We start from the raw sequence: 26,790 nt of genomic DNA on the forward strand, positions 1-26,790 counted from the left end.
ATAGACTCGGTTTGTACTCACTAGAATTTAGTAGATTGAGGGGGGGTCTTATAGAAACTTACAAAATTCTTAAGGGGTTGGACAGGCTAGATGCAGGAAGATTGTTCCCGATGTTGGGGAAGTCCAGAACAAGGGGTCACAGTTTAAGGATAAGGGGGAAATCTTTTAGGACCGAGATGAGAAAAACATTTTTCACATAGAGAGTGGTGAATCTCTGGAATTCTCTGCCACAGAAGGTAGTTGAGGCCACAGTTCATTGGCTATATTTAAGAGGGAGTTAGATGTGGCCCTTGTGGCTAAAGGTATCAGGGGGTATGGAGAGAAGGCAGGTACGGGATACTGAGTTGGATGATCAGCCATGATCATATTGAATGGCGGTGCAGGCTCGAAGGGCTGAATGGCCTACTCCTGCACCTATTTTCTATGTTTCTATGTCTATGTTTCTTGCACACTGCAAAGACGTACAGGTTTGTCGGTTAATTGGCTTTGGTAAAATTGTGAATTGTCCCGAGTGTGTAGGATAGTGATTGTGTACGCGGTGACTGTTGGTCAGAGCGGACCTGATGGGCCTGTTTCCGTGCGTTATCTACAAACTCTAAAGGATCGGTGTGGAGGTAGATTGTGGCGGAGTGGTTCATGAACCTGAGAGTTGATGGGAAGAAGCTGTTCTTAAATCAGGAGATAATGGTTCAGGGTCTACTGTACTTTGACTTGACTTGACTTGGTCATGCACTCAAAGACTGCGGGAGTTGGTGAGAGAAGGAATGGGGGGAAAACTAAGAACATCACGGGGTGCGGAAGAAAATATCATTTAAATAGAAACAAGTCACAGGATGGATTTAAGAGGGAGTTAGATAGAGCTTTAGGGGCTAGTGGAGTCAAGGGATATGGGGAGAAGGCATGCACTGGTTATTGATAGGGGACGATTAGCCATGATCACAATGAATGGCGGTGCTGGCTCGAAGGGCCGAATGGCCTCCTCCTGCACCTATTTTCTATGTTTGTATGTTTATGTGATAATAATATCTAAACGTCAGATTACAGAGGGGAGAAGAAAACATTGCCCAGTGTCAGTGTGTGTGATGCAAGGTAGACCGAGAGAGGGCAGAATGCGAGCAGTTGGAAGGGGGAAGTTTTCGGGCATGGAAGCGTGGAGGTTGAGCAATCGTTCTTGCAGAGGCTGTGAGACTGACCGCGGAAAGCTCTCTCTCTCCGTGTGACCATCAACCGCCAGCACTGAGCTCAGAGCAGCGTTGAAGTTGAAGGAACCTCGTATGATCCACAAACCATGGACAGTCTTCAGAGCAGCGTGAAGAAGAAAGCCACCGAGATTCATTACAAAGCCGAGGTGCTGATCACCGGCGAACAATTAAGGTAGGGGGTGGACAACATTGGGGGGGGGAAAAATGCACCCAATTCCTTTTTATCCACGAGTCTGAAGTAGGGCACTCGACCCGAAACGCCACCCGTTCCTTCTCTCCATAGATGCTGTGTTTAAGAAGGAACTGCAGATGCTGGAAAATCGAAAGTAGACAAAAGTGCTGGAGAAACTCAGCGGGTGCAGCAGCATCGAAGACTTTTGTCTACCTCCATAGATGCTGCCTGTCCCGCTGAGTTACTCCAGCATTTTTGCGCCTGTCTTCAATGTAAACCGGCATCTGCAGTTCCTTCCTACACAATTAAGGCAGGGGGGCAGTTGGGACGTCTATTGTCGTACTGTGAGATGCCAGGACATCCCACAACGAGTGCATTTTAAAAACTAATGGGAAAGAGCCTCCTCCCTCATCAGGTTGTGTTTGCAACTATTTACAAATCGGGCACTCTGGTGGAATGATCCACCTCCCATAATTAAGTTTGTACATTGAGGGCGATTTCAGTACAGGAAGGAACTGCAGTGCAGGAACGCCGCAGATAGACACAAAGTGCTGGAGTAACTAACTCAGCGGGACAGGCAGCATCTCTGGAGAGAAGGAATGGGTGACGTTTCGGATCGACTGGTCGAGACCCTTCTTCTGAAGACGATCTTCTGAAATCGTCTTTGGTGTTTAATGCAAAAAGAAAAGAGTGCGTTGTGTAAAGCTGGATAACAAGTTAAACTGCGTATTGCCAGAATCTGGAAACATAGAAACATAGAAAATAGGTGCAGGAGTAGGCCATTCGGCCCTTCGAGCCTGCACCACCATTCAATATGATCATGGCTGATCATCCAACTCTGTATCCTGTACCTGCCTTCTCTCCATACCCCTTGATCCCTTTAGCCACAAGGGCCACATCTAACTCCCTCTTAAATATCGCCAATGAACTGGCCTCAACTACTTTCTGTGGCAGTAGATTCACTACTCTCTGTGTGGAAAAAAAAAATTCTCATCTCGGTCCTAAAAGATTTCCCCCTTATCCTTAAACTGTGACCCCTTGTTCGGGACTTCCCCAACATCGGGAACAGTCTTCTTGCATCTAGCCTGTCCAACCCCCTAAGAATTTTGTAAGTTTCTATGAGATCCCCCCTCAATCTTCTAAATTCTAGCGAGTACAAGCCGAGTCTATTCAGTCACCCCATAGCGATCTCAGCCAGTGGGGAGTCAGTCAGCATCTGTGGGGAGAGAAGGCAGCCAATGTCAGACTTGGGTCGGCGACGCTCCACGTTCACAAGCTATAGGAGTAGAATTAGGACATTCGGCCCATCGAGTCTACTCCGCCATTCAATCATGGCTGATCTCTGCCTCCTAATCCCATTTTCCTGCCTTCTCCCCAAACCGTTGACACCGGTTCTAATCAGGAATTTGTCCATCTCTGCCTTAAAAATATCCACTGACTTGGCCTCCACAGCCCTATGTGGCAATGAGTTCCACAGATTAACTACCCTCTGACTAAAGAAGTTCCTCCTCACCTCCTTTCTAAAAGAGCGCCCTTTAATTCTGAGGCTGTGACCTCTGGTCCTAGACTCTCCCACCAGTGGAAACATCCTCTCCACATCCACTCTATCTATGCCTTTCATTATTCTGTAAGTTTCAATGAGGTCCCCCCTCAACCTTCTAAACTCCAGCATGTAGAGGCCCAGTGCTGTCGAACGTTATCATATGCTAACCCACTCAATCTTGGAATCATTCTTGTAAACCTCCTCTGGACCCTCTCCAGATCCTACACATCCTTCCTCAGATACAGGGGACCAAATTTGTTCACAGTACTCAGCCTCAGCATTACATCCCTAACAACTAATCATAGGGTGCTACAGCGTGGAAGCAGGCCCTTCGGCCCAACTTGCCCACACCAGCCAACATGTCCCATCTACTCTAGTCCCACCTGTCTACGTTTGGCCCATGTCCCTCTAACCCTGTCCTATCCATGCACCTATTTAAATGTTTCTTAAAAGTTCAACTACCTCCACGGCAGCTTGTTCCGTACACCCATCGCCCTTTTTGTGAAAAAATTTCCCCTCAGGTTCCTATTAAATCTTTTCCCCCCCCCTCACCTTAAAGATATGTCCTCTGGTTCCCGATTCCCCTACTCTGGGCACAAGACTCTGAGAGAGTGTAGGAACTCATATGATCATGATAAGATCATAATTGATAGGAGTAGAATTATGTCATTCAGTCCATCAAGTCTCCAACCCATTTTACTGCATGCAGTACATGTTTACTGATCTCACTATAAGGTCATGTGACGGGAGCAGAATTAGGCTATTCGGCCCATCATGGCTACGCCATTCAATCATGGCTGATCTATCTCTCCCACCCTAACCCCGTTCTCCTGCCTTCTCCCCATAACCTCCAACACCCGTTCTAGTCAAATCTATGGTTTTCAAGGCAGAACTGGGTGCAGGTTGATGTGTTGGGCAAAGACAACATGGAAACAGTTTATGAAATAGGTTGAAACCATTCAGACGAGAAGTACATGATAGTTGACCATTACCCAGGCACAAGGTGCAAGTGTGCAGGGAGGAGATGCGCGAGTGGGATATCATAAAACTAGTGTGGATGGCCGAAGGGCCTGTTTCCCTGCTGTATCTTTAAACTAAATTTTATACATTATGTTTGGAAAAAGACGCCTTGTTTATAATAATGACTGCATTCAGCTACCAAAAGGTGGTAGCCAGGAGGAGATGTGGGAGTCCAATACTGATGTCCAGATCTGCAGGAAGTTTACTTTTCATTGTTGACACAGCAGGTTGAAGCAAAAAGCCTCCCCGTGTCATTGTACTGAACAAACAGGTCCACACACTGACAGAGATTTGATTAATGCATGAGGTTTAGGAAGACGTGAAATTTATTGATTGATTGAATGAAAGATACAGCCTGGAAACAGGCCATTCGGCCCATTGAGTCCACGCCGAACTTCATTCACCTGTTCACACTAGTTCTGTGTTATCTCCCTTTCTCCACTCCCTACACACTGAGGCCAATTAACCATTTTGTGGATAGGTAGAAACAAAGAACTGCAGATGCTGGTTTAAACCAAAGACAGACACAAAGTGCTGGAGTAACTCGACGGGTCAGGCAGCATCTGTGGAGAAAACGGATGGGTGGCGTTTCGGGTCGTGACCCTTCTTCAGACTGACGTGAGATATCACCCATCCTTTTTCTCCAGAGATGCTGTCTGACCCGTTGAGTTACTCCAGCACTTTGTGTCAGTCATTGGGATGCCATACATAAATGCAACCAAGTCAAACTTAAGGACAATTGGTAGACAAAAGTGAAGGTACAGAGTGCAGAATATAGTTCTCAGCATTGTAGCGCATCAGTTCCATAGAAACATAGAAACATAGAAAATAGGTGCAGGAGTAGGCCATTTGGCCCTTCGAGCCTGCACCGCCGTTCAATATGATCATGGCTGATCATCCAACTCGGTATCCTGTACCTGCCTTCTCTCCATACCCCCTGATCCCTTTAGCCACAAGGGCCACATCTAACTCCCTCTTAAATATAGCCAATGAACTGGCCTCAACTACCTTCTATGGCAGAGAATTCCAGAGATTCACCACTCTCGGTGTGAAAAATGTTTTTCTCATCTCGGTCCTGAAAGACTTCCCCCTTATCCTTAAACTGTGACCCCCTTGTTAAGGACTTCCCCAACATCGGGAACAATCTTCCTGCATCTAGCCTGTCCAACCACTTAAGAATTTTGTAAGTTTCTATAAGATCCCCCCTCAATCTTCTAAATTCTAGCGATCCTAGCGACTTCTGCTTGTGTATGGCGTGCACAGCCTAAAGTTGTAGGACAAATTGTTCTATTTGTTCTATTTGATCTTATTTGTCATTCGTCAAAGCAGGGCGGACCACACAAAGGTTGCAATCTCCCACCCCACGTTCTATAGACAAAGTCCAATGTCTGTAATAGGATAGAGGTGAATCGGACAGTAACCCCAGCTTATGGAAGGACCATTCAGAAGCCTGATCTCAGAGAGGATGAAGCTGTTCCTGAGTCTGGTGGTGCGCGCTTTCAAGCTTCTGTCCCTTTTGCCGGTCGGGAGCGGGGAGAGGAAGGAATGGCCGGGGTGGGACAAGTCTTTGGTTACTTTATCTGCTGTTCTGTGACAGCGTGATGTGTAAATGGAGTCAATGGAGGGAAATCTGGTCTGTGTGAAGGACAGGCTAATACGCAAGAGTTATAACGATGTAGGTATGGCAACAGAGAGAGGAATTTTCCTTGACATTTAAAAGAAGGGAACAGCGTTGCCCTGTTTATTTAAAGCTCCGTGCATGGAAGGCTAAATATGTAGACATAGACCATCTGTAAAATGATGCACGTTTCAGCATTATACATAACATTTGTTTTGTTCAGTCTAGTTTAGAGATACAGCTTGGAAACAGGCCCTTCGACCCACTGAGTCCGTACTGGCCATCCCGCCGAATAGGGTCGCCAACTTTCTCACTCCCAAATAAGGGACAAAAGGTCAAAATAAAGGACGAATTCCCAACGGAATTCCCAACGGAATTCCCAACGGAATTCCCAACGGAATTCCCAACTCATTATTCACCCAGCCACGGCCGACTCGGCCGTGGCTGGGTGAATGATGAGTTGGCCCGGGTGCTGGACTGCACACAAAGCCCAGCTAGCGGTCCAGCTGAGGAGTTTGGCCCAGGCCGCGCGATGTTGCGCGCAAAGTTCCGTCGCCCCGTCCAACTCATGAACCGACGATCGGCCATGAGAAGGAGGGGTGGTGGTGGTGGTGTCGGCGGTAAGCGAAGGTCCGAAGGTCGGACAGCTGGCCGGGCTGCCGACCGACGGGGCCACGGGCGAGGCGCTGCTGCTGCACTCCATGGGCTGCACTACGTCGGGACGGGTGAGGCGGGGCTGGACGCGGCGCTCCCACCCGACAGTCCCCCTCGATCCGAGTAGTAGCAGTCAAATACGGGGCAAGGGCGGTCCCGTACGGGACAAACCAATTTACCCCAATATATGAAGTGTCCCCGCAATAACGCGACAACCCCACCTCCGAAACCCCAGCCTTGCACAATGTTTCACACAGCGAGTGGTGAGTCTCTGGAACTCTCTGCCACAGAAGGTAGTTGAGGCCAGTTCATTGGCTATATTTAAGAGGGAGTTAGATGTGGCCCTTGTGGCTAAAGGGATCAGGGGGTATGGAGAGAAGGCAGGGATGGGATACTGAGTTGGATGATTAGCTATGATCATATTGAATGGCGGTGCAGGCTCGAAGGACTGAATGGCCTCTACTCCTGCACCTATTTTCTATGTTTCCTATGTTTCTATCCTACACACACTAGGGCCAATTTTTACAATTATACCAATCCAATTAACCTACAAACCTGCATGTGTTTGGAGTGTATCAGAGATCCCGGAGAAAACCCACGCAGGTCACGGGGAGAACGTACAAACTCCGTACAGACAGCACCCGTAGTCAGGATCGAACCCGGGTCTCTGCCGCTGTAAGGCAGCAACTCTATCTCTGCGCCACCGTGCCTCCCTTGTTCATCTACTTGAATTCTATATTCCTACTTTTATCCTTACACGTTTTAATATTTATTGGGATTCCCTTTAGCTACTTGTGTCGAATGCGTTCAGTGCTTTAATCAACCTTGGCGGGTGGAAGCATTCCTCGTTGCAACCCCTTCATGCTTCCAGTACTAATCCTTGATTCGTTGTTACTGATGCAGCGCTGTGCAAATAATCTTTCACTAATTGCCCCCTTTTCCGATTCCACCATTTTGATCATTTTATTAGATTTTCATTGACCTAGTCCTGGATAAATAGTTATTTGTCCCAACCGTACATTGCTAGTGTTAACCTTCACGGGTCTGGGCGTACAGATGAGTGCCACACATAGTTCTGCATGAATTATTTTTAACTGCTTATTTATGTACTGCCCTTAAAATAAACAGTGTAAAATATGGGCCTCTTTCCATGGAAGTCGATCTATTTTTAAGGATCGGTATATTTGTACCACTTGACCTCTCACATGTTTGACTTTAGACTTTAGAGATACAGCGTGGAAACAGGCCCTTCGGCCCACCGAGCCCCTGCCGATCAGCGATCACCCCGTACACTAGGAATCCAGAACCAGGGGCCACAGTTTAAGAATAAGGGATAAGCCATTTAGAACGGGGATGAGGAATAACTTATTCACACAGTGAGTTGTGAGTCTGTGGAATTCTCTGCCTCAGAAGGCGGTGGAGGCTGGTTCTCTGGATGCTTTCAAGAGATAGTTAGATAGAGCTCTCAAAGATAGCGGAGTCAGGGGATATGGGGATAAGGCAGGAACGGGGTACAGATTGTGGATGATCAGCTATAATCACATTGAATGGCGGTGCTGGCTCGAAGGGCCAAATGGCCTCCTCCTGCGCCTATTGTCTATTGTCTATTGCCCATTCTGACAGGCAATCACCCCATACACTAGCACTATCCTACACTAAAGGCTGGAGTAACTCAGTGGAACGGGCAGCAGCTCCGGAGAACATGGATAGACAATGTTTTGTGCTTGGGACCCATTTTCAGTCTGAAGAAGGGTCCCGACCCGAAACGCTGCCAATCCACATTCTCAGAGATGCTCCCTGACCTGCTGAGTTACTTCAGCTCTGTGTGTTCTATGCAAGATCCTTGTGTTCTATTATAATATTTATCCTAAGATAACCCTGTTTATACAAATCTTTCCAGGAAAGCTACTCGAGAAAACTTTGCACGGTTTTCTGTGTATCGTATCATAGTATTGACAATAAACACAAAAATGTTGAAAGCATACAGAGAAGGTAGACACCACATGCTGGAGTAACTCAGCGGGACAGGCAGCATCTCTCGAGAGAAGGAATGGGTGACGTTTCGGGTCGAGACCGTTCTTCAGACTGATGTCAGGGGAGTGGGCGGGACAGAGATAGAATGTAGTCGGAGTCAGTAAGACTGGTGGGAGAACTGGGAAGGGGAGGGGATGGAGAGAAAGGGAAAGCAAGGGCTACTTGAAGTTAGGGAAGTCAATGTTCATACCGCTGGGGTGTTAAGCTATCCAAGCGAAATATGAGGTGCTGTTCCTCCAATTTGTGCTGGGCCTCACTCTGACAGTGGAGGAGGCCCAGGACAGAAAGGTCAGATTGGGAATGGGACGGGGAGTTAAAGTGCTGAGCAACCGGGAGATCAGGTAGGTAATGACGGATTGAGCGGAGGTGTTCAACGAAACGATCGCCGAGCCTGCGCTTGGTCTCGCCGATGTAGAGAAGTTGACACCTGGAACAGCGGATACAGCAGCTGAGGTTGGAGGAGGTGCAGGTGAACCTCTGCCTCACCTGGAAAGACTGTCGGAATTCTGGGATGGAGTCGAGGGGGGAGGTAAAGGGACAGGTGTTACATCTCCTGCGGTCGCAGGGGAAAGTACCTGGGGTTTGGGTGGGAAGGGCCGAGTTGACCAGGGAGTTACAGAGGGAACGGTCTCTGCAGAAAGCAGAAAGGGGTGGAGATGGGAGGTTGTGGCTAGTAGTGGGATCCCATTGGACGTTCGATCAAAATGTTGATCAAAATTTAACTGTGGGCTTGGACAATGGATCTTCAACAATATTAGGTGCGTAGAAAATAATAATTTACTGATAATTCATAATGTGGCTTTGTTGTATTATTCAGGCTACGCCTACATGATGGAAAGTTGATCAAAGATCGTCGCTACAATCTACGAACGTACCCGAACTGTTTTGTTGCAAAAGAGCTGATGGACTGGTTGATAGACCATAAAGAAGCACCAGACAGAGGAACAGCCATTAAACTAATGCAGAAGTTAATGGATCATAACATCATTCATCATGGTATGTTACCGTCCAAGTCCATTTGCTCTGCTACACCAAATGGGCCTAATACGATAATGAGGAAAGATTAGTCAAGTCAAGTCAAGTCACATTTATTTATATAGCACATTTAAAAAAACAACTCTCGTTGGCCAAAGTGCTTTACATTTGTTACAAGAATAGTATAAACAAACAAACTACATACATATATACATATAGCCCTCGCCCAGTGGACGTCAGGAAATAATAATAATAATGGATGGGATTTATATAGCGCCTTTCTAATACTCAAGGCGCTTTACATCGCATTATTCATTCACTCCTCAGTCACACTCGGTGGTGGTAAGCTACTTCTGTAGCCACAGCTGCCCTGGGGCAGACTGACGGAAGCGTGGCTGCCAATCTGCGCCTACGGCCCCTCCGACCACCACCAAGCACTCACACACATTCACACACAGGCAAAGGTGGGTGAAGTGTCTTGCCCAAGGACACAACGACAGTATGCACTCCAAGCGGGATTCGAACCGGCTACCTTCCGGTTGCCAGCCGAACACTTAGCCCATTGTGCCATCTGTCGTCCCAAGGAAAGGCTTGGGAGTATAGATAAGATTTTAGTCTTGACTTAAAGGAGTCGATGGAGGGGGCAGTTCTGATGGGAAGATTAGTTCCCTTCTTGGCGGTGTTCTTAGGACCAACAAGCCTAATGAAAGATGAGTGATTTGGGCTGAATGACATTGTGTCTTCTTCTTCTTTCGTGCCCAACTTCCATGTTTCAAATGTTGACATCGCTGTCATCGAACGTCCTGAGCAGGACGCAAGCTTCCGGCGACAATCAGTGGGAGCCATCACTTGTTGCACTAGATGATGGTGGTGGCAGAATTAGCTCAGGATACTTCCAGTTTCCAGCCCCGCCACGTGGACTATAGCTTCTGCTATGGGGTCTTGTATTTCGAGTATTCGCTCCTGCTTTGCATGGCACTGAGTCTTTGGTATAAAATGAAAGATATTAAGAACTTCTTTATTGACCCATTAGGGGTTCAGGAAGGCTTCTTTTACACAGAGGGTTGCGGGAGGCTGGAGTTGGTCTACTTCAGGAGGTGGTGGTGGAGGCAGATACGATTGTGGCATTTAAGATACTTTTGGATAGGCAGATGGTTATACGGGGAATGGTTGCTCAGCACTTTAAAACCCCTGTCCCACGGTACGAGTTCATTCCAAGAGTTCTCCCGAGTTTGCCCTGATTCGAACTCGGAGATTTACGGTAATGGCCACTCGTCGGTACTCGGGGCTCTCGTGGACATTTTTCATCATGTTGAAAAATCTTCACGAGTCTTCCCGTGCTTACCTGCCATTGGCGAGTCTTCCCGAGTACCTGCCGTTAGTGCTAAGAGACTTCCCCGAGCTCCGACGTACCCGCTACGTTCATTCTCCGTGCTTACCACGAGTTTGACTTTTTTTAAACTCGGGAGAGCTCTTGGAATGAACTCGTACTGTGGGACAGGGCTATAACCCCCCCTCCCATTCCCAATCTGACATTTCTGTCCTGGGCCTCCTCCATTATGTTCAGGTAGATAAGAGATGGTCTTGACATCATGTTTGAATTGAATTCTGTCTTTAATTTGTGTACTAGTCATGTCTCTACTATTTATTTCATTCCGCTTACATGTTTTTCCTCTACTTGCTAAATTTTTGTTAGGTGTCCTTGAGACTCTTGAAAGGCGCCCATAAATACAATGTATTATTATTATTATTATTATGTTTGGCACAGACATTGTGGGCCGAAGACCTTGTTCGTATGTAGTGCTGTTCTAGGTTCTATAAGGGTAGCACAGTGGCACAACAGTAAAGTTGCCAGAGACACAGGTTCAATCCTGACTATGGGTGATGTCAGTGCGGAGTTTGTACGTTCTCCCTGTGACTGCGTGGGTTTTCTCCAGGTGCTCTGGTTTCCTCCCACACTCCGAATACGTTCAGGTTTGTCGGTTAATTGGCTTCGGTAAAAAGTGTAAATTGGTTTTAGTTCAAGTGTAAAGTGTTAGTGTACGGGGTGATATTGCTGCTTGGCACTGACTCGTTGGGCGAATGGTCCTGTTTCTGTGCTGCATCTCTGAAGTCTAAAGTTTACAATACTCATTTACAAACCCCAGGAGAAGCTTAAAACGACTCTTTCAGCTGCGAGGACATTAATAGACATGTTGTTATCTTTCTTGAATGCATTTTCAATACTTTACCTCAATAACTTTGGCTTCAGTTAGTTAAAACTATACAGTAACTAGCAGGGATTGGACTGAAGTCTCTGATTTTATGCAAAACTATTGGCAGCACGATGGCACAGCGTTAGAGTTGCTCCCTTACAGCGCCAGAGACCCGAGTTCGATCCTGACTGCGGGTGCTGTCTGTACGGAGTTTGTACGTTGTCCCCATGACATGTGTGAGTTTTCTCTGGGATCACCGGTTTCCTCCCAGGTTTGTGGCTAATTGGCTTGGTCAAATTGTAAATTGTCCCCAGTGTGTTATTAAGCCCCTGTCCCACTTAGGAGACCTGAACAGCAACCTCTGGTGACCTTGCCCGCCACCCAAAAAAAATCGAGGTCGAGGTGACCTGCAACCTCCTACCACCTCCCACACATATGTTGAAAACCTTCCTCGACTATGAAGAAAACCTGCTTCGACTAGACCTGCGACTAAAATATGATCGATTTTTAAAACGGCAACCTATTTTTAGTTGAGACCGGTTTTCATCATGATGAAAAAATAGCAACAACCTAGATGAAGCCTCGACCACACGGAAACCACTTTCGACCATTAGGGAGAGTGACCAAAACCTCCGGTGACCTCATGGAAACATTGGGTGGAGGGCAAGGTCACCAGAGTTTCCTGTTTAGGTCTCCTAAGTGGGACAGGGGCTTAGTGTGCGGGGATCGCTGGTCGGCGTGGACTCGGTGTCTCCGCGCTGTATCTCTAAATGAAACTTTTAGTTTAGCCGACCAGCGATCCCCGCACATTAACACTACCCTACACACACTTGGGGCAATTTTTACATTTATACCAAGCCAATTAACCTACAAGCCTGCACGTCTTTGGAGTGTGGGAGGAAACCGGCGATCCCGGAGAAAACCCACGCAGGTCACGGGGAGAACGTACAAACGATGTACAAACAGCGCCCGGAGTAAGGATTGAACCCGGGTCCCTGGAGCTGTAAGGCAGCAACTCTACCGCTGCGCCACCGTGCCGCCCATGTTAATTAGGCTGAAGTGTCCTGTCACTTGTAAAGAAATCCTTGTGAGGATTTTATTTTTATTAAACGTTGCCCTGGATTTTAATGGTTGGAAATCAGCCAATGACTGAGTGGAAACTTGAGGGGGAGAGAGAAAACACTTCTTGAAACTGACGCAAGCAGAAATTCCAGGCGATTATGATTAATTCACAAAGTAAAATATTAATAAGGGTGTACACTTAACAAAAGCTTTTGAAGGGAGCTTACTTTATAACGATAAGGAATCCTTTGGGGCTCTACCGATGTCTCGGCTAATCTCCTGCAGTGTCGTCTGATTAATTTGATGTTTCAGCTAAACAGAGAGTTGGACTGCACACATTACGCAGGTCTTTATAAACCAAGTCAGTTGGTGCTGCTGGTGGTGGCTGAGGAAGCATCATTAATATTCCACGGAGTTCGGGAGCGGGGAAAATTGATTTGACTTACTGTTCAACTCTGGGTGATGACGAGGGTTGGGGCAGGTCCACTACAGATCTTGGATGCCAAGTAGATGAAACCTGTTTGTGAAGTTCACTGTGATCACACAGACCACTCCTAGGGTCATACAGAGTGGAAACAGGCCCTTCGGCCCAACTTGCCCACACCGACCAACGTGTCCCATCTACACTAGTCCCACCACCTGCCCAAATTTGTTCACAGTACTCCAAATGTGGCCTGACCAGCGCCTTATAGAGCCTCAGCATTACATCCCTAACAACTCAGGTCATAGAGTGATCCAGCGTGGAAACAGGCCCTTCGACCCAACCTGCCAACACTAGCCAACATGTCCCATCTACTGTAGTCCCACCTGCCTGCGTTTGGCCCATATCCCTCTAAACCTGTCCTATCCATTTACCTGTCTAAATGTTTCTTAAATGTTGCGATAGTACCTGCCTCATCTACCTCCGCCGGCAGCTCGTCCATCTACATGGATGTTTGAGGATCTGACCCTCCCTGCAACAGCCGGGGTGCTTCCTTGAGTAAATATTCTCTTTGATGTTTCTCTCTCAAAGAACATTCCCCACTGGCCCATTGATCTCCTCAACCCTTGTTTGCAAACTTGCCTTAGTATTTCTGTGTCTTCACTCGGAGAGCGGTGGGTAGATGGAATGACCTGCCGGAGGAGGTAGTTGTGGCAGATACTATAGCAACATTTAAAAGACACTTGGACACGTACATGGTTAGGAAAGATGTAGAGGGATCTGGGCCAAACCTGGGCAAGAGGGACCGACCGGCTTTGATGGGTAGGGTTGCCAACTGTCCCATATTAGCCGGGACAACCCGTTATTGGGCTAAATTAGTTCGTCCCAAACGGGATCGCCCTTGTCCCGTATTTGACTGCTACTACTCGGGTGGAGGGGACTGTCGGGTCAGAGCGCCGCGTCCAGGCCCCGCCTCACCCGTCCCGACGTAGTGCAGCCCATGGAGTGCAGCAGCAGCGCCTCGCCCATGGGACCATCGGTCGGAAGCACGACCAGCCGTCCGGCCCTCGGACCTTCGCTTACCGCCGACACCACCACCACCACCCCTCCTTCTCATGGCCGATCATCGGTTCATGAGTTGGATGGGGTGCAGGACTTTGCGGTACCCGGGCCAAAACTCCTCAGCTGGCCCGCCGGCACGACAATGAAATTCACCGAAGTCAGTACCGGCGACAACCTACGCCATCCCGGCGACAACCTACGTCAGGAGAAGACAAGCTACGACAAGCCAACGGTCGCCGACTGTCGCCGAAAGGTTTTGAACATTTCAAAATCCTGAAAAACGCTACGACTCTTTGAGCGACTGAAGAGACTACTCGCGCCCATACAGGCGACATCCTGGTGACCATGTGGAGACAGCCTAGTAGCCTGTAGTTGCCTAAAAAATCGCCCAAGTGGCACAGGCCCTTTAGTCTTTTGTTTTTGACCGAGTAGCACGGAAACACAAACTTTTCACTGCCCCTCTGCACACGTTCCTATAATAAACAAAACTAAACTAAACTAATGGTCCTGTTTCCTTTGCTCCATAGATGCTGCCTCACCTGCTGAGTTTCTCCAGCATTTTTATCTACCTTCGATTTTTCCAGCATCGGCAGTTCTTTGTTAAACTAATGGTCCATTACATGGCAGAAACCGCCGTTCAATTCCCCATTTTCTCAAGAGAAATCTGTACCTTTCACTTGCAACTTACTTTGTTTTTAACGCTGTAGAATCTGTGTTAAGACCTTGCCAACTCTTGCACTGAAAATATGTTGTCACATCTATCATTACTGCATGGTCCGATCAATGAAAACAGTACGTTCCTGTATTGTGTTATGCAGAGTAACAAATCAAATTCCATGTTTAATATCTCTCTCTTCATTGTTTGTGGGAGCATTTATAGAATTGTGACATTTTGTCCTGAATTAAAATCACTAAGCAGAAATGACTGAAGTCTGTGGTACAAAACATCGATGTCATTCACCGCGTGACTTCAGAAGTACTTACTATTTACAATGTTTGTAATTATTAATGAAGTGTAATTCAATGTCACCTTGTATGTAGGTTAATGGGACACGTGACAACTGGAGTGGACTCGGGAGGAGAACAAGGGCATTGGGGGTGTGGTGTTTTTACAATTAGATGTTTCCTACATAGCTTAGCACAATGCAAGGGCAGGTTGAAAACTTGGAAGCAAAGGCTTCAAGTAACGGCTGCATTTCAGACGATGAAAGAATGGATCGACTGGGCTGGTATATTCACTGGAATTTAGAAGGGTGAGAGGAAAATCTTGTCAAAACATTGGAAATTCTGAAAGGATTGGACCGACTAGATGCGGGAAAAATGTTCCCCATGTTGGGGGAGTCCAAAACCAGGGGTCAAGGTTTAAGAATAAGCGGTAGGCCATTTAGGACTGAGATGAGGGAAAACTTTTTGTCCCAGAGTGTTGTGGATCTGTGGAATTCTCTGCCACAGAAGGCAGTGGAGGCCAATTCAACGGAATCAAGGGTTATGGAGAGAAAGCAGGAACGTGGTACTGATTTTAGATGATCAGCCATGATCATATTGAATAATAATAATAATGGATGGGATTTATATAGCGCCTTTCTAATACTCAAGGCACTTTACATCGCATTATTCATTCACTCCTCAGTCACACTCGGTGGTGGTAAGCTACTTCTGTAGCCACAGCTGCCCTGGGGCAGACTGACGGAAGCGTGGCTGCCAATCTGCGCCTACGGCCCCTCCGACCACCACCAATCACTCACGCACATTCACACACATTTACACACAGGCAAAGGTGGGTGAAGTGTCTTGCCCAAGGACACAACGACAGTATGCACTCCAAGCGGGATTCGAACCGGTTACCTTCCGGTTGCCAGCCGAACACTTAGCCCATTGTGCCATCTGTCAATGAATGGCGGTGCTGGCTCGAAAGGGCGAATGACTGACTCCTGCATCTATTTTCTATGTTTCTATGTTTCCCCCTCTTCCCTTCTCTCCCCCCTCCACCACCCCAGTCGTCCTACCAGTTCCACTGTTCACATCTTTGTATCCCTCTTGTTAGTGTACCTTCCCCAGCCAACAATGGACCATTGTGGGCTCCACCCTTCCTGAGATCATCTCTTGCCGGCCCTGATTTGTTCTTCTTCCCCCCCCCCTGGTTAGCACGCAACAAAAGCTTTACACTGTACCTCGGTACACGTGACAATAAACTAAACTAACCAATAACCACATTTCTGCAATAATACTAAGCAATGAAAAAAATATGTTCTCTTTGCAGTTTGCGACGGACATTCAGAATTCAAGGATGCCAAACTTCTCTACAGATTCCGAAAAGATGATGGAACATTTCCCTTAAGTAAGGAAGTGAAGGTGTTCATGAGAGGTCAAAGCTTGTATGAAAAGTGAGTTCCTCATAAAATCTTCAGCTGTAGACTCAAAGCTGAGTTTGAAGGGCCTTCATCACGGTGGCGCAGCGGTAGAGTTGTCGCCTTGCAGCACGAGAGACCCGGGTTCGATCCTGAGTATGGGTGCTGTCTGTACAGAATTTGTACGTTCTCCCCGTGACCTGCGTGGGTTTTCGTTGAGATCTTCGGTTTCCTCCCACCCTCCAAAGACGTGGAGGTTTGTAGGTTAATTGGCTTGGTATAAATGTAAAAACAAAGGGCCTGTTTCTGTGCTGTATCCCTAAACTAAAGTAAACTAAACTCTTTTTACTGAGAATCCTCTGTATTTTATACTAAAAGTATTAACTTTTACACTAAAATTATTAACGTTTTCAATTTTAATTGTTGATCGTTCCCAAAACTTTGAGTTGGAGGCAAATAGAGTCAAATTATCCAGTAACTTGAGCACGAAAGAAGATAGGATGTCGAAGAGTACAGCACTGGCTTGAAGGGCCCGAATGGCCTACTCCTGGCTTGAAGGGCCGAATGATCTACTCCTGCACCTAATGTCTATTGTCTAACACAAGACCAGGTCCTTTGGGTCACAATGTCTTTGCCTTAAATTATGCCAAGATCTACAGTGCTCTTATCTGCCCGTACTTAATCCCCATCCCTCCATATCCATGCGCCTCTCCAAATGTCTCCTAAATGCCACCATCGTCTCTGCCTCAACCACAACCTCCGACAGTTCGTTCCAGGCACTCATCATACTCGATATTTTAAAAACCGTTCCCTGTAGATGTCCCTTAAACTTTCCCCCTCTCACCTTGAAGCCATGCCCTCTGGTAGTTGACATTTCCAACCAGGGAAAAAAGGTTTTGACTATCTACCCTATCTATGCCTCTCATAATTTTATATACATCTATCAGGAAGGATCGGGAAACTTTGGAAAGGGTGCAAAGGCAGTTAACCAGCATGCTGCCTGGATTAGAGGCTATTCGCTATAAGCAAGTGTTTGGACAAACTTGGATTATTTTGCCCGGACCATCATAAGTGATAGGAGCAGAATTAGGCCATTCGGCCCATCGAGTCTATTCTGCCATTCAATCATGGCTGATCTATCGTTCCCTCATAACCCCATTCTCCTGCCTTCTCCCCACAACCCCTGACACCCGTACCAATCAAGAATCTACTATACAGTCTGTCTGAAGAAGGGTTTCGGCCCGAAACGTCGCCTATTTCCTTCGCTCCATAGATGCTGCTGCACCCGCTGAGTTTCCCCAGCAATTTTGTGTACCTAAGAATCTACTATATCTATCTCTGCCTTAAAATTATCCACTGACTTGGCCTCCACAGCCTTCTGTGGCAATTAATTCCACCAAGACCACGCCAACCATCAAGCATCCAGGCACACTCATTCTGCACTGTATTTTATCCATACAGTTCTACAGCCCAGAAACAACCCAGAGAGCGACTGCCTGTAGTTTACCTACAGCGCTGCCCTGCATTGTGCCTGGTGAACTTGCACTAGCTTGCATGAATCAATCGCTCCAGGGATATTCAGTGACAAAGTCAATCGCAAGATTGGGCAATTCACTGCTGCCTGGAAATTCTGGCCCATGTTGTACATGCAATATTCCTGCAATGCAGAGACACGAGAGCTGGCTCAGACTGACATAGAGATTTCTATTGGCAAACACTACTGTGGAAGTTGCTGAACTTGTTTTCAGCATGGTGCTTCAAGGTAAGGCTTGAGTATCAGCCAAGAGACCAGGGAGTCTAAGAAGTACGTATTTAATGTACTGGTTTGGATCCAATGTTGATGCTTATTTTAGAAAATGTTCTGGACATTCCTAGTTCTAGTTTAGTTCCGAGAATCAACGTGGAAACAGGGCCTTCGGCCCACCGAGTCCACACTGACTATCGATCACCTGGTATTAGTGGCGCAGCGGTAAAGTTGCTGCCTTACAGCGCTAGAGACCTGGTTTCAATTCTGATATGAGTGCTGACTGTATGGAGTTTGCACGTTCTCCTTGTGACTGCGACGGTTTTCACCGTGTGCTCCGGTTTCCTCCCACTTTCCAAAGACCTGCAGGTTTGTAGGTTAATTGGCTTCTGTAAATCGTCCCTAGTGTGTAAGACAGAACTAGCGTACGGGTGATGGCGGGTTGGTGTGGACTCGGTAGGCCAAAGGGCCTGTTTCCACGCTGTACCTCTAAAACTATAATCGACCATCACACTAGTCCCATGTCATCCCACTTTCTCATCCACTCATGACACACTAGGGGCGATTTACAGAGGCCAATTGACCTACAAGGATGGGGATGAGACGCGCGCGGTCACGGGGAGAAGGAGCAAGGTTCGCACCCGAGGTCTGGACCGAACCCGGGTCCCGGCCGCAGTGACGTGACCGTTTTGGGATCTGTACATCTCTGCACTATTGTTCCTACTGTTGGCAGGCTTATTAACTCCGAGAACACCATCATGAAATTGCAAGAGGAAAATGGCGTGAAGTATCACCGCAGTGTCTCTGGTTGCGATATGATCGACTGGCTGATGAAGGAAGGTGAAGCTTCCTCAAGAAAAGAAGCTGTGGAGTTATGCCGAAGGGAACTTGAACACGGAATTATTCAACATGGTGAGAACCCCGTGATAATTGTTGTCTAAATATTATTTCTAATCTATTAAATGTGAGGTCATGCATTTGCGTATGTTGCCTTTATATTTCAAGAGACAAGAGTCCATTGTGTTTAATCCCCCTTCGATCGACCTGTTGCACCTGAGTTTGGTTTGGTTGTAATGATGCATGATATTATTTTAGTTTAGTTTAGAGATACAGCACGGGAACAGGCCCTTCGGCCCACTGGGTCTGCGTCGACCAGCGATCCCCGCACATTGACACTATCTTACACCCACTAGGGACAATTTTTACATTTATACCGAGCCAATTAACTTACAAAGCTGTATGTCTTTGGAGTGTGGGAGGAAACCGAAGATCTTGGAGAAAACCCAGGAGAACGTGCAAACTCCGTACAGACAGCACCTGTAGTCGGGATCGAACCTGGGTCTCCGGCATTGCATTCGCTGTGAGGCAGCAACTCTACCGCTGCGCCACCATGACCGCCCTATCTGATGCATGCTCCAGGCCAAATCCACAAACAAAGCTTTTCTCTGTATCTCGGTACAGGTGACAATAATTATCAACCTAATCCTAAACAGGAAGGGAAACCTGTAGGAATATTCCCCACCCCCTCCCCTGTGCCCAACCTAGACGCGCCCCACTCTCCCCCCCCCCCCCCCCCTCCCCCCACATTCCCTCCTCTGGCTTCACAATTCGCATCTCTTCAATCCTTTCCTCACACACATTCTGGGCCTTTGTCCAACCATCAACCTATCAAACACCCCTCTCTCCTTGTTCACTAAGTATTAGTTGTTGTTCACTTATTGTCTCTCTTCTTTAGTTCTGTCCGTCCTTTCTTCCTAACGATCTCCCCCCCTCCCCCTCCCCCTCCCCCTCCCCCTCCCCCTCCCCCTCCCCCTCCCCCTCCCCCTCCCCCTCCCCCTCCCCCTCCCCCTCCCCCTCCCCCTCCCCCTCCCCTCACAATCAGTCTGAAGGAGGGAATCCTGACCCGGAACGTCACCTCTCCATGTCCTCCAGAGATTCTTCCTGGCTTGCTGGGTTAATCCAGCACTTTGCGCTTTTTCTTTGCAAACCAGCATCTGCAGTTCCTTGTTTTCGACAATAACATTTCCACTGGGTGGATTGCAACAGGGCCTTGGGGGAGGGGCGGCACGGTGGCGCAGCGATGGAGTTGCTGCCTTACAGCGTCGGAGACCCGGGTTCGACCCTGACCACGGGTGCTTGTCTGTGCGGAGTTTGTACGTTCTCCCCGTGACCCGCGTGGGTTTTCTCCGAGATCTTCGGTTTCCTCCCACACTCCAAAGACGTACAGGTTTGTAGGTTAATTGGCTTGGTGTAAAGGTAAAAATTGTCCCTAGTGGGTGTAGGATGGTGTTAATGTGCGGGGATCGCTGGTCGGTGCGGATTCGGTGGCCTGTTTCCGCGCTGTATCTCTAAACTGAACTAGACTGGTCTTAACCCGAAACGTCGCCCATTCCTTCTCCCCAGAGATGCTGCCTGTCCCACTGAGTTGAGTTACTCCAGTATTTTGTGTTTGTCTAAACTAAACTAAAGGGAGATCTGTGTTAATAGTTCGTACACAAAAATGCTGGAGAAACTCAGCGGGTGCAGCAGCATCTATGGAGCGAAGGAAATAGGCAACGTTTCGGGCCGAAACCCTTTGGGTTTCGACCCGAAACGTTGCCTATTTCCTTTGGGTTTCGGCCCGAAATGTTGCCTATTTCCTTCGCTCCATAGATGCTGCTGCACCCGCTGAGTTTCTCCAGCATTTTTGTCTACCTTCGATTTTCCAGCATCTGCAGTTCCTTCTTAAACACTGTGTGAATAGTTGTTGCGTGCTGATATTGCGAGGGAATTGGAAGAGTCTGTAATGACGAGTATGCCTCTATTAAGAGCGTGGTTTGTTTGCTCTGCAGTCTCAAACCGCCACCACTTTTTCGACAGTAACTTGCTCTACCACTTCCGCATCAACTTCCGCCGCAGACGCCGCGTGACCGAGCTCCTCAACGAAGACTCGTGGACGGTGCAGGAGTCCAACGACAGCCCCTTCTGCCTGCGCAAACTCAACCCGGAGCAGGACGGTTCCAGCTTCCTCTCAGGTGCACCAGAGTTCAACTAACGCACACTCGTGTAACGCGTGTCTGTGCGGTGTTTGCACGTTCACCCGCGACCGCGTGGGTTTTTCTCCGGGCGCCCCAGGTTTCCTCCCACATCTACCTCATTGGTGACCCTCAGCCAATCGTCCTACCACAACCAGGGAGCCGTGCTGAGCTACTATCCACCTCTTTGATGACCCTCAGACCAGGGGCGGAAAACCTGGGGGGGGCCAGAGGGGACACGTCCCCCCCATGTTTTGAGAGGTGGGCGACATCCCCCCCCCCCAAGTTTTTGTGAACCCGATTTTAAAATCTCCGCTTTTAGCGCTGGATTGAGCCTCCGAAGGCAAAGGCAAAGGCAAAGGCATTTGTATAGCACCATTCGTGCAAACAACAATTCAAGGTGCTTTACAGGAAAGAAAAAATAAAATAGTCAATAATTAAAAATTGCAAAATAAGCAATACGACAAATGTATGAATAATAAAACAACGTCAATGAAACAATAAAACGATTTAAAAAAGCTCATAAAAGGGTTAAAATTCGTCGGTTAAGATCACCTGCATGTCGGGTTATGGAAAAGCTATAGTAAACAACAGTGTTTTTAGGCCTGATTTAAATGCGCTTACAGTCTGTGCATACCTCAGGTGTTCAGGGAGCTTGTTCCACAGGTGTGGAGCATAAAAACCCAATGCTGCTTCAGCCTTTTTAGTTCTGACCCTGGGAACACAGAGTAAACCTGTCCCTGAAGACCTGAGGAGTCTAGGCGCCTCATATACAACAAGTAGGTCAGAGATGTATTTTGCACCTAGACCATTCAGTGCCTTGTAGGTCAGTAACAGAATTTTAAAATCTATCCTCTTACACACAGGGAGCCAGTGCAAAGATTTAAGGACAGGTGTAATGTGGTCCATTTTCTTGGTGTTGGTCAAGACTCTGGCAGCGGCATTTTGGATAAGCTGCAGTTGTTTAATTGATTTTTTTATTGAGACCTGTAAAGATGCCATTACAATAATCTAACCTACTAAAAATATATGCATGAACAAGTTTTTCAGTGTCTTCTTTGGACAGAAATCCCTTGATTCTTGCAATATGTTTTAGATGGTAATAGGCAGATCTGGTAATGGTCTTTATATGGCTGTTAAAATTCAAATCCGAGTCCATAACTACACCAAGGTTTCTGGCTTTGCCTGTGGTTTTCAGTGCAATTGAGTCGAGTTGAGCACTCACTAGCCTTGTTTTTTTGGGACCAAAGACAATAATTTCTGTCTTATTTGCATTGAGCTGGAGGAAGTTCTGGTTCATCCACTCATTGATATGTTTGACACACTGGCTCAGTGAGTGTAGGGGACTATGGCCATGTGGTGACACTCCGAAGCCTCGCGCGCGTGTGTGTGAGTGTGCGACAAAAAAATGTGCCCCCCGTCCCCTTGATGTTTTGATAGTGAGTTCCGTTCTTGCCTCAGACTATCCTTGACCAGACTTTACTGGCTTTACCTTGCACTAAATGTTATTCCCTTATCATGTATCTAAACACTGTGAATGGCTCGATTGTAATCATGTATTGTCTTTCTGCTGACTGGTCAGCGCGCAACAAATGCTTTTCACTGTACCTCGGTACACGTGACAATAAACTAAACTGAACTGAAACTGAACATTCCAAAGATATGCAGGTTTGTAGGTCAAATGGCTACTGCAGATTGTCCGTAGTGTGTAGGGTAGTGTGTAGGGTAGTGTGTAGGGTAGTGTGTAGGGTAGTGCTTGTGTAATGGGATCGCTGGTCGGCACTGACTGTGTGGGCCAAAAGTGCCTGTCTCTGTGTTGTATCGCTAAACTAAACTAAACTAAAATGTACATTAATTGGGCATCTGTTTCTACTTTGGTATAATATGTTATTTGTTTAATCAATCAAATGTGAACGCTCAGCATTTTTTATTTAGTTTAGTTTAGAGATACAGCATGGAATTAGGCCCATCGGCCCACCGAGTCCATGCCGACCATCGATCACCCTAGTTATAACACTGGTTATATTTACACTCTAGGGACAATTTACAGAGGACACTTAACCTACAAACTTGCACGTCTCTAGAACGTGGGAGGAAACTGGAGAAAACCCACGCAGGTCAAGGGAAGAACATGCAAACTCTGTACAGACAGCACCCGTAGTCAGGATCGAACCGGGGTCTCTGGCGCTGTAAAGGCAGCAGCTCTACCGCTGTGCCACCTTGCCGCCGATGCAGTTGGCTTTGTGATAATGGATGGCCTGTGTGATGAGGGCCTAACTCGCTTGTTGTTTGGATTTCCAGTGCAAACCAACAAGGAGATCAAGGTGGTATCAGCCGTGCGTCGAAGCAGCCTAACCTCTGTTGTCACGGGAACCACCGCCTTTTACAATGCAGGCCCAAGCCTGGCCTGTGAGCCTTCAGTGGAGTGCAACCCGAAATCAGGTTGGAGCAAGCAACATTCAGTAATGTGTGTACATTTAATTTAATTAATAATCAGTAGACCAGGGACAAGCCGAGCATGCATGATTGCTAAATTCAGACTGCGCTTTTCCATTCATTGTTTCGGTTTAGTTCATAGACACAGCTTAGAAACAGGCGCTTCGCCCCACCGAGTCCGCGCCGACCAGCGATCGCCCCGCGCACTATTTTCACCAATGGAGACATATAATTGGGTCGTGATTTTAGCTCAAGGCATATCATCCCACTGCCACCAGCGTATTCACCACAACCAGAGTACAATCCTCAACTACTATCTCCCTCATTGGTGACTCTCGGACTATCTTTGATCGGACTTTATTGGCTGTATCTTGCACTAAACATGATCCCCTTTACCATGTATCTATACACTGTGAATGGCTCGATTGTAATCATGTATTGTCTGCCAACTGACTGGTTAGCATGCAACAAATGTTTTTCACTGTACCTCACTAGACAGTTTCCCTATACACGTGACAATAAACTATAACCTCTGATGCCTTTCCTAATCAAGAACCTTTCAATCTCAGCTTTACAAATACTCAAGTCTCCACAGCTCTCCGTGGCAATGAATTCCACAGATTCACCACCCTCTATCTGTAGAAACTATTCATCATCTTTATTCTAAAGGCACATCCTTTTATTCTGAGGCTGCGCCCTCTGGTCGAGACTCTCCCACTACTGGAAACATCTTCTCCACATTCACTCTATGCAGGCCTTGCATTATTCGGTAGATTTCAATGAGGTGCCCCCTCATCCTTGTAAACTCCAGCGATTACAGGCCCAGTGCCGTCAAACGGCCATCATGCGTTCACCCATGATCATTGTTGCGTTGTCATTTGTTTAGACCAGGGGTCGGCAACTTTGTTCTGCATGGGGGCCAGGACGCATGTCTGTGTGCGGATGGCGAGCCACATCTATCACGTGTGGATGCGGCCCCTATCCCGCCCCGGATGGCAGGCATCAAATCACGTGTTCACGGAAGGTGCGCGGCCGTGCCGGCGGCTTTGCGCAGGATGAGGTACAGCCAGAGTTCGCCGCTCGGCCACGCTCAGCGATCGGAGGGCCGGATGATTACGGGGGAAAAAATGATTTGGAGTTACGGGCCGCATTCGGCCCGGGGGCCGCAGGTTGCCGACCCCTAGCTTAGACCTCCAAAAGTTGTGAAATGCTATGTGGATATTAATCAACTTTAAGGATTCAAATACGTTCTATTTTGGACACAGGCAACATTGCAACCAGTCATGCTGACTCGTTAATAAACCTCTGCACGTTGTTTTGAACTAACATAGTCGGCTATTACCATAAATAGTTATTCATTAGACAACTCTGTCCTTGTTCTCATTCTCCCACCTGCAGTCTTTGTTTGACTTGGACCAAGTTGTAATTTTTGATCCCTTCTATGAGTTTTAATGCATGGAATTAAACTCCAAGCGCTCGGTAGCACCAAGTCTGTTAAATAAAAGAGATTCTGAGTGAGTTTGATTTAGTTTAACTCAAAGCCAATTAACAAAAAATGTGAAACTGAGTTCTTCATAGGGAATGTAATCCGTTTTTAATAGCTAACAGAAATAAAGCATTTCAGTCTTTCGAGGAAAATCAAAGCATAATATATAACTTGGTGATCAAAGGTAGAGATGGCTGTTTAAGAATTTTGAATTCCATGGCGTAAAGCTGAATTGTTCTTTTTATATCTGGGAACATCCTCTCCACGTCAGGTTGAGCAGGCTGGGACTCTATTCCTTGGAGCGCAGGAGGATGAGGGGTGATCTTATTGAGATGTATAAAAGCATGAGAGGAATAGATCGGGCAGATGCACAGAGCCTCTTGTCCAGAGTAGGGGAATCGAGGACCAGAGGACATAGGTTTAAAGTGAAGGGGAAAAGATTTAATAGGAATCTGAGGGGTAACTTTTTCACACAAAGGGTGGTGGGTGTATGGAACGAGCTGCCAGAGGAGGTGGTTGAGGCAGGGACTATCCCAACGTTTAAGAAACAGTTAGACAGGTACATGGATAGGACAGGTTTGGAGGGATATGGGCCAATCGCAGGCAGGTGGGACTAGTATAGTTGGGACATTTTGGCTGGTGTGGGCAAGTTGGGCCGAAGGGCCTGTTTCCACACTGTATGTTTCTATGACTCTCCAGAGATGCTGCCTGTCCTGCTGAGTTTCATCTTCGGTGAAAACTGACATCTGCAATTTCTTCCTGCACACAAGCATCAAACAGCTTCAGCTTGGGTCCATTGGCCGGTATGATTTGGGTGTTGTGTGGGCAGGAGAGTTGATGTCGTTATTCTGGGTCCTACAACATTGACCTCAAACAATTAAACAGGCACCGTATCCTGCAATCCCTTTTAAGGGACTGTTGCTTGAAATTCTAATCTTCTAAAAAGGTTGGCATGGTGGCTCAGCGGTAGAGTTGCTGCCTCAGAGCACCAGAGACCCGGGTTCCATCCTGACTACGGATGCTGTCTGAATGGAGTTTGTACGTTCTCCCCGTGACCTGTGTGGGTTTTCTCAGAGATCTTCAGTTTCCTCCCACACTTCAAAGACGTACAGGTTTGTAGGTTAATTGTCCCTGGTGAGTGTGTGTGTGTGTGTGTAGGATAACGTAAGTGTGCGGGGATCGCTGGCCGGCGTTGACTCGGTGGGTCGAAGGGCTTGTTTCCGCACTGTATCTCTAAACTGAACTAAAGGCCGATTGATTCTGTAACTGTACTAACCTTTAATTCACCCTTCCCGCAGACTGCCAGAACACGGCTCGGAGAATTTCTTGCATAATGTCCTTTTACTAGTTTGTAAAATGTAGGCATGCTTTGTGCAAACACTCACTGGTGTTAACTGTTGTAGTGTTGAAGAGACCAGTCACTAATGAAGAACTCCTCTCACCTGGAGCACCTTACTTAAAGAAAACATTGACAGTAAGTTTGCGTTCCTTGCCGCTTGAAGCAGTCGCTCCTGAGCCACCGAGGCCGTGACACAACACAAATGGAAGCTTTGAACTGATTCAATTAAGATTCCTCCACAGGAGAGATAAGCATGCCAATCACAAATTGCACAAACAAGTCGTGTGTTGGAGCCAATGTTATCCTTGGCCAGAAGTAGTTCTGTTAAACACCGGGCCTGAGTTCTGAGGAAGAATGATCTATCATAGAAACATAGAAACATAGAAAATAGGTGCAGGAGTAGGCTATTCGGCCCTTCGAGCCTGCACCACCATTCAATATGATCATGGCTGATCATCCAACTCA

At 47.3% G+C, this 26,790-nt stretch overlaps 1 protein-coding gene across 2 annotated transcripts in view; it reads left to right on the forward strand.

Annotated features, from left to right (window-relative positions):
- The first annotated feature begins 1,136 nt into the window (after window positions 1-1,136).
- Window positions 1,137-26,790, forward strand: part of LOC116986176 (DEP domain-containing mTOR-interacting protein-like) — a 38,621-nt gene continuing 12,967 nt past the window's right edge. Inside the window, exons 1-7 of one of the 2 annotated variants that reach the window (XM_033041424.1) lie at window positions 1,137-1,374; window positions 9,061-9,239; window positions 16,219-16,342; window positions 18,784-18,962; window positions 20,882-21,064; window positions 23,366-23,506; window positions 26,390-26,460. In XM_033041424.1, the coding sequence (XP_032897315.1) occupies window positions 1,289-1,374; window positions 9,061-9,239; window positions 16,219-16,342; window positions 18,784-18,962; window positions 20,882-21,064; window positions 23,366-23,506; window positions 26,390-26,460 (963 nt within the window). In that variant the 5' untranslated portion in view covers window positions 1,137-1,288. The remainder of the gene's footprint in view (window positions 1,375-9,060; window positions 9,240-16,218; window positions 16,343-18,783; window positions 18,963-20,881; window positions 21,065-23,365; window positions 23,507-26,389; window positions 26,461-26,790) is intronic. The other variant, XM_033041425.1, reaches the window with a different exon arrangement.

The sequence above is a fragment of the Amblyraja radiata genome, chromosome 23 (assembly GCF_010909765.2).
Source record: "Amblyraja radiata isolate CabotCenter1 chromosome 23, sAmbRad1.1.pri, whole genome shotgun sequence".
NCBI lineage: Eukaryota > Metazoa > Chordata > Chondrichthyes > Rajiformes > Rajidae > Amblyraja > Amblyraja radiata.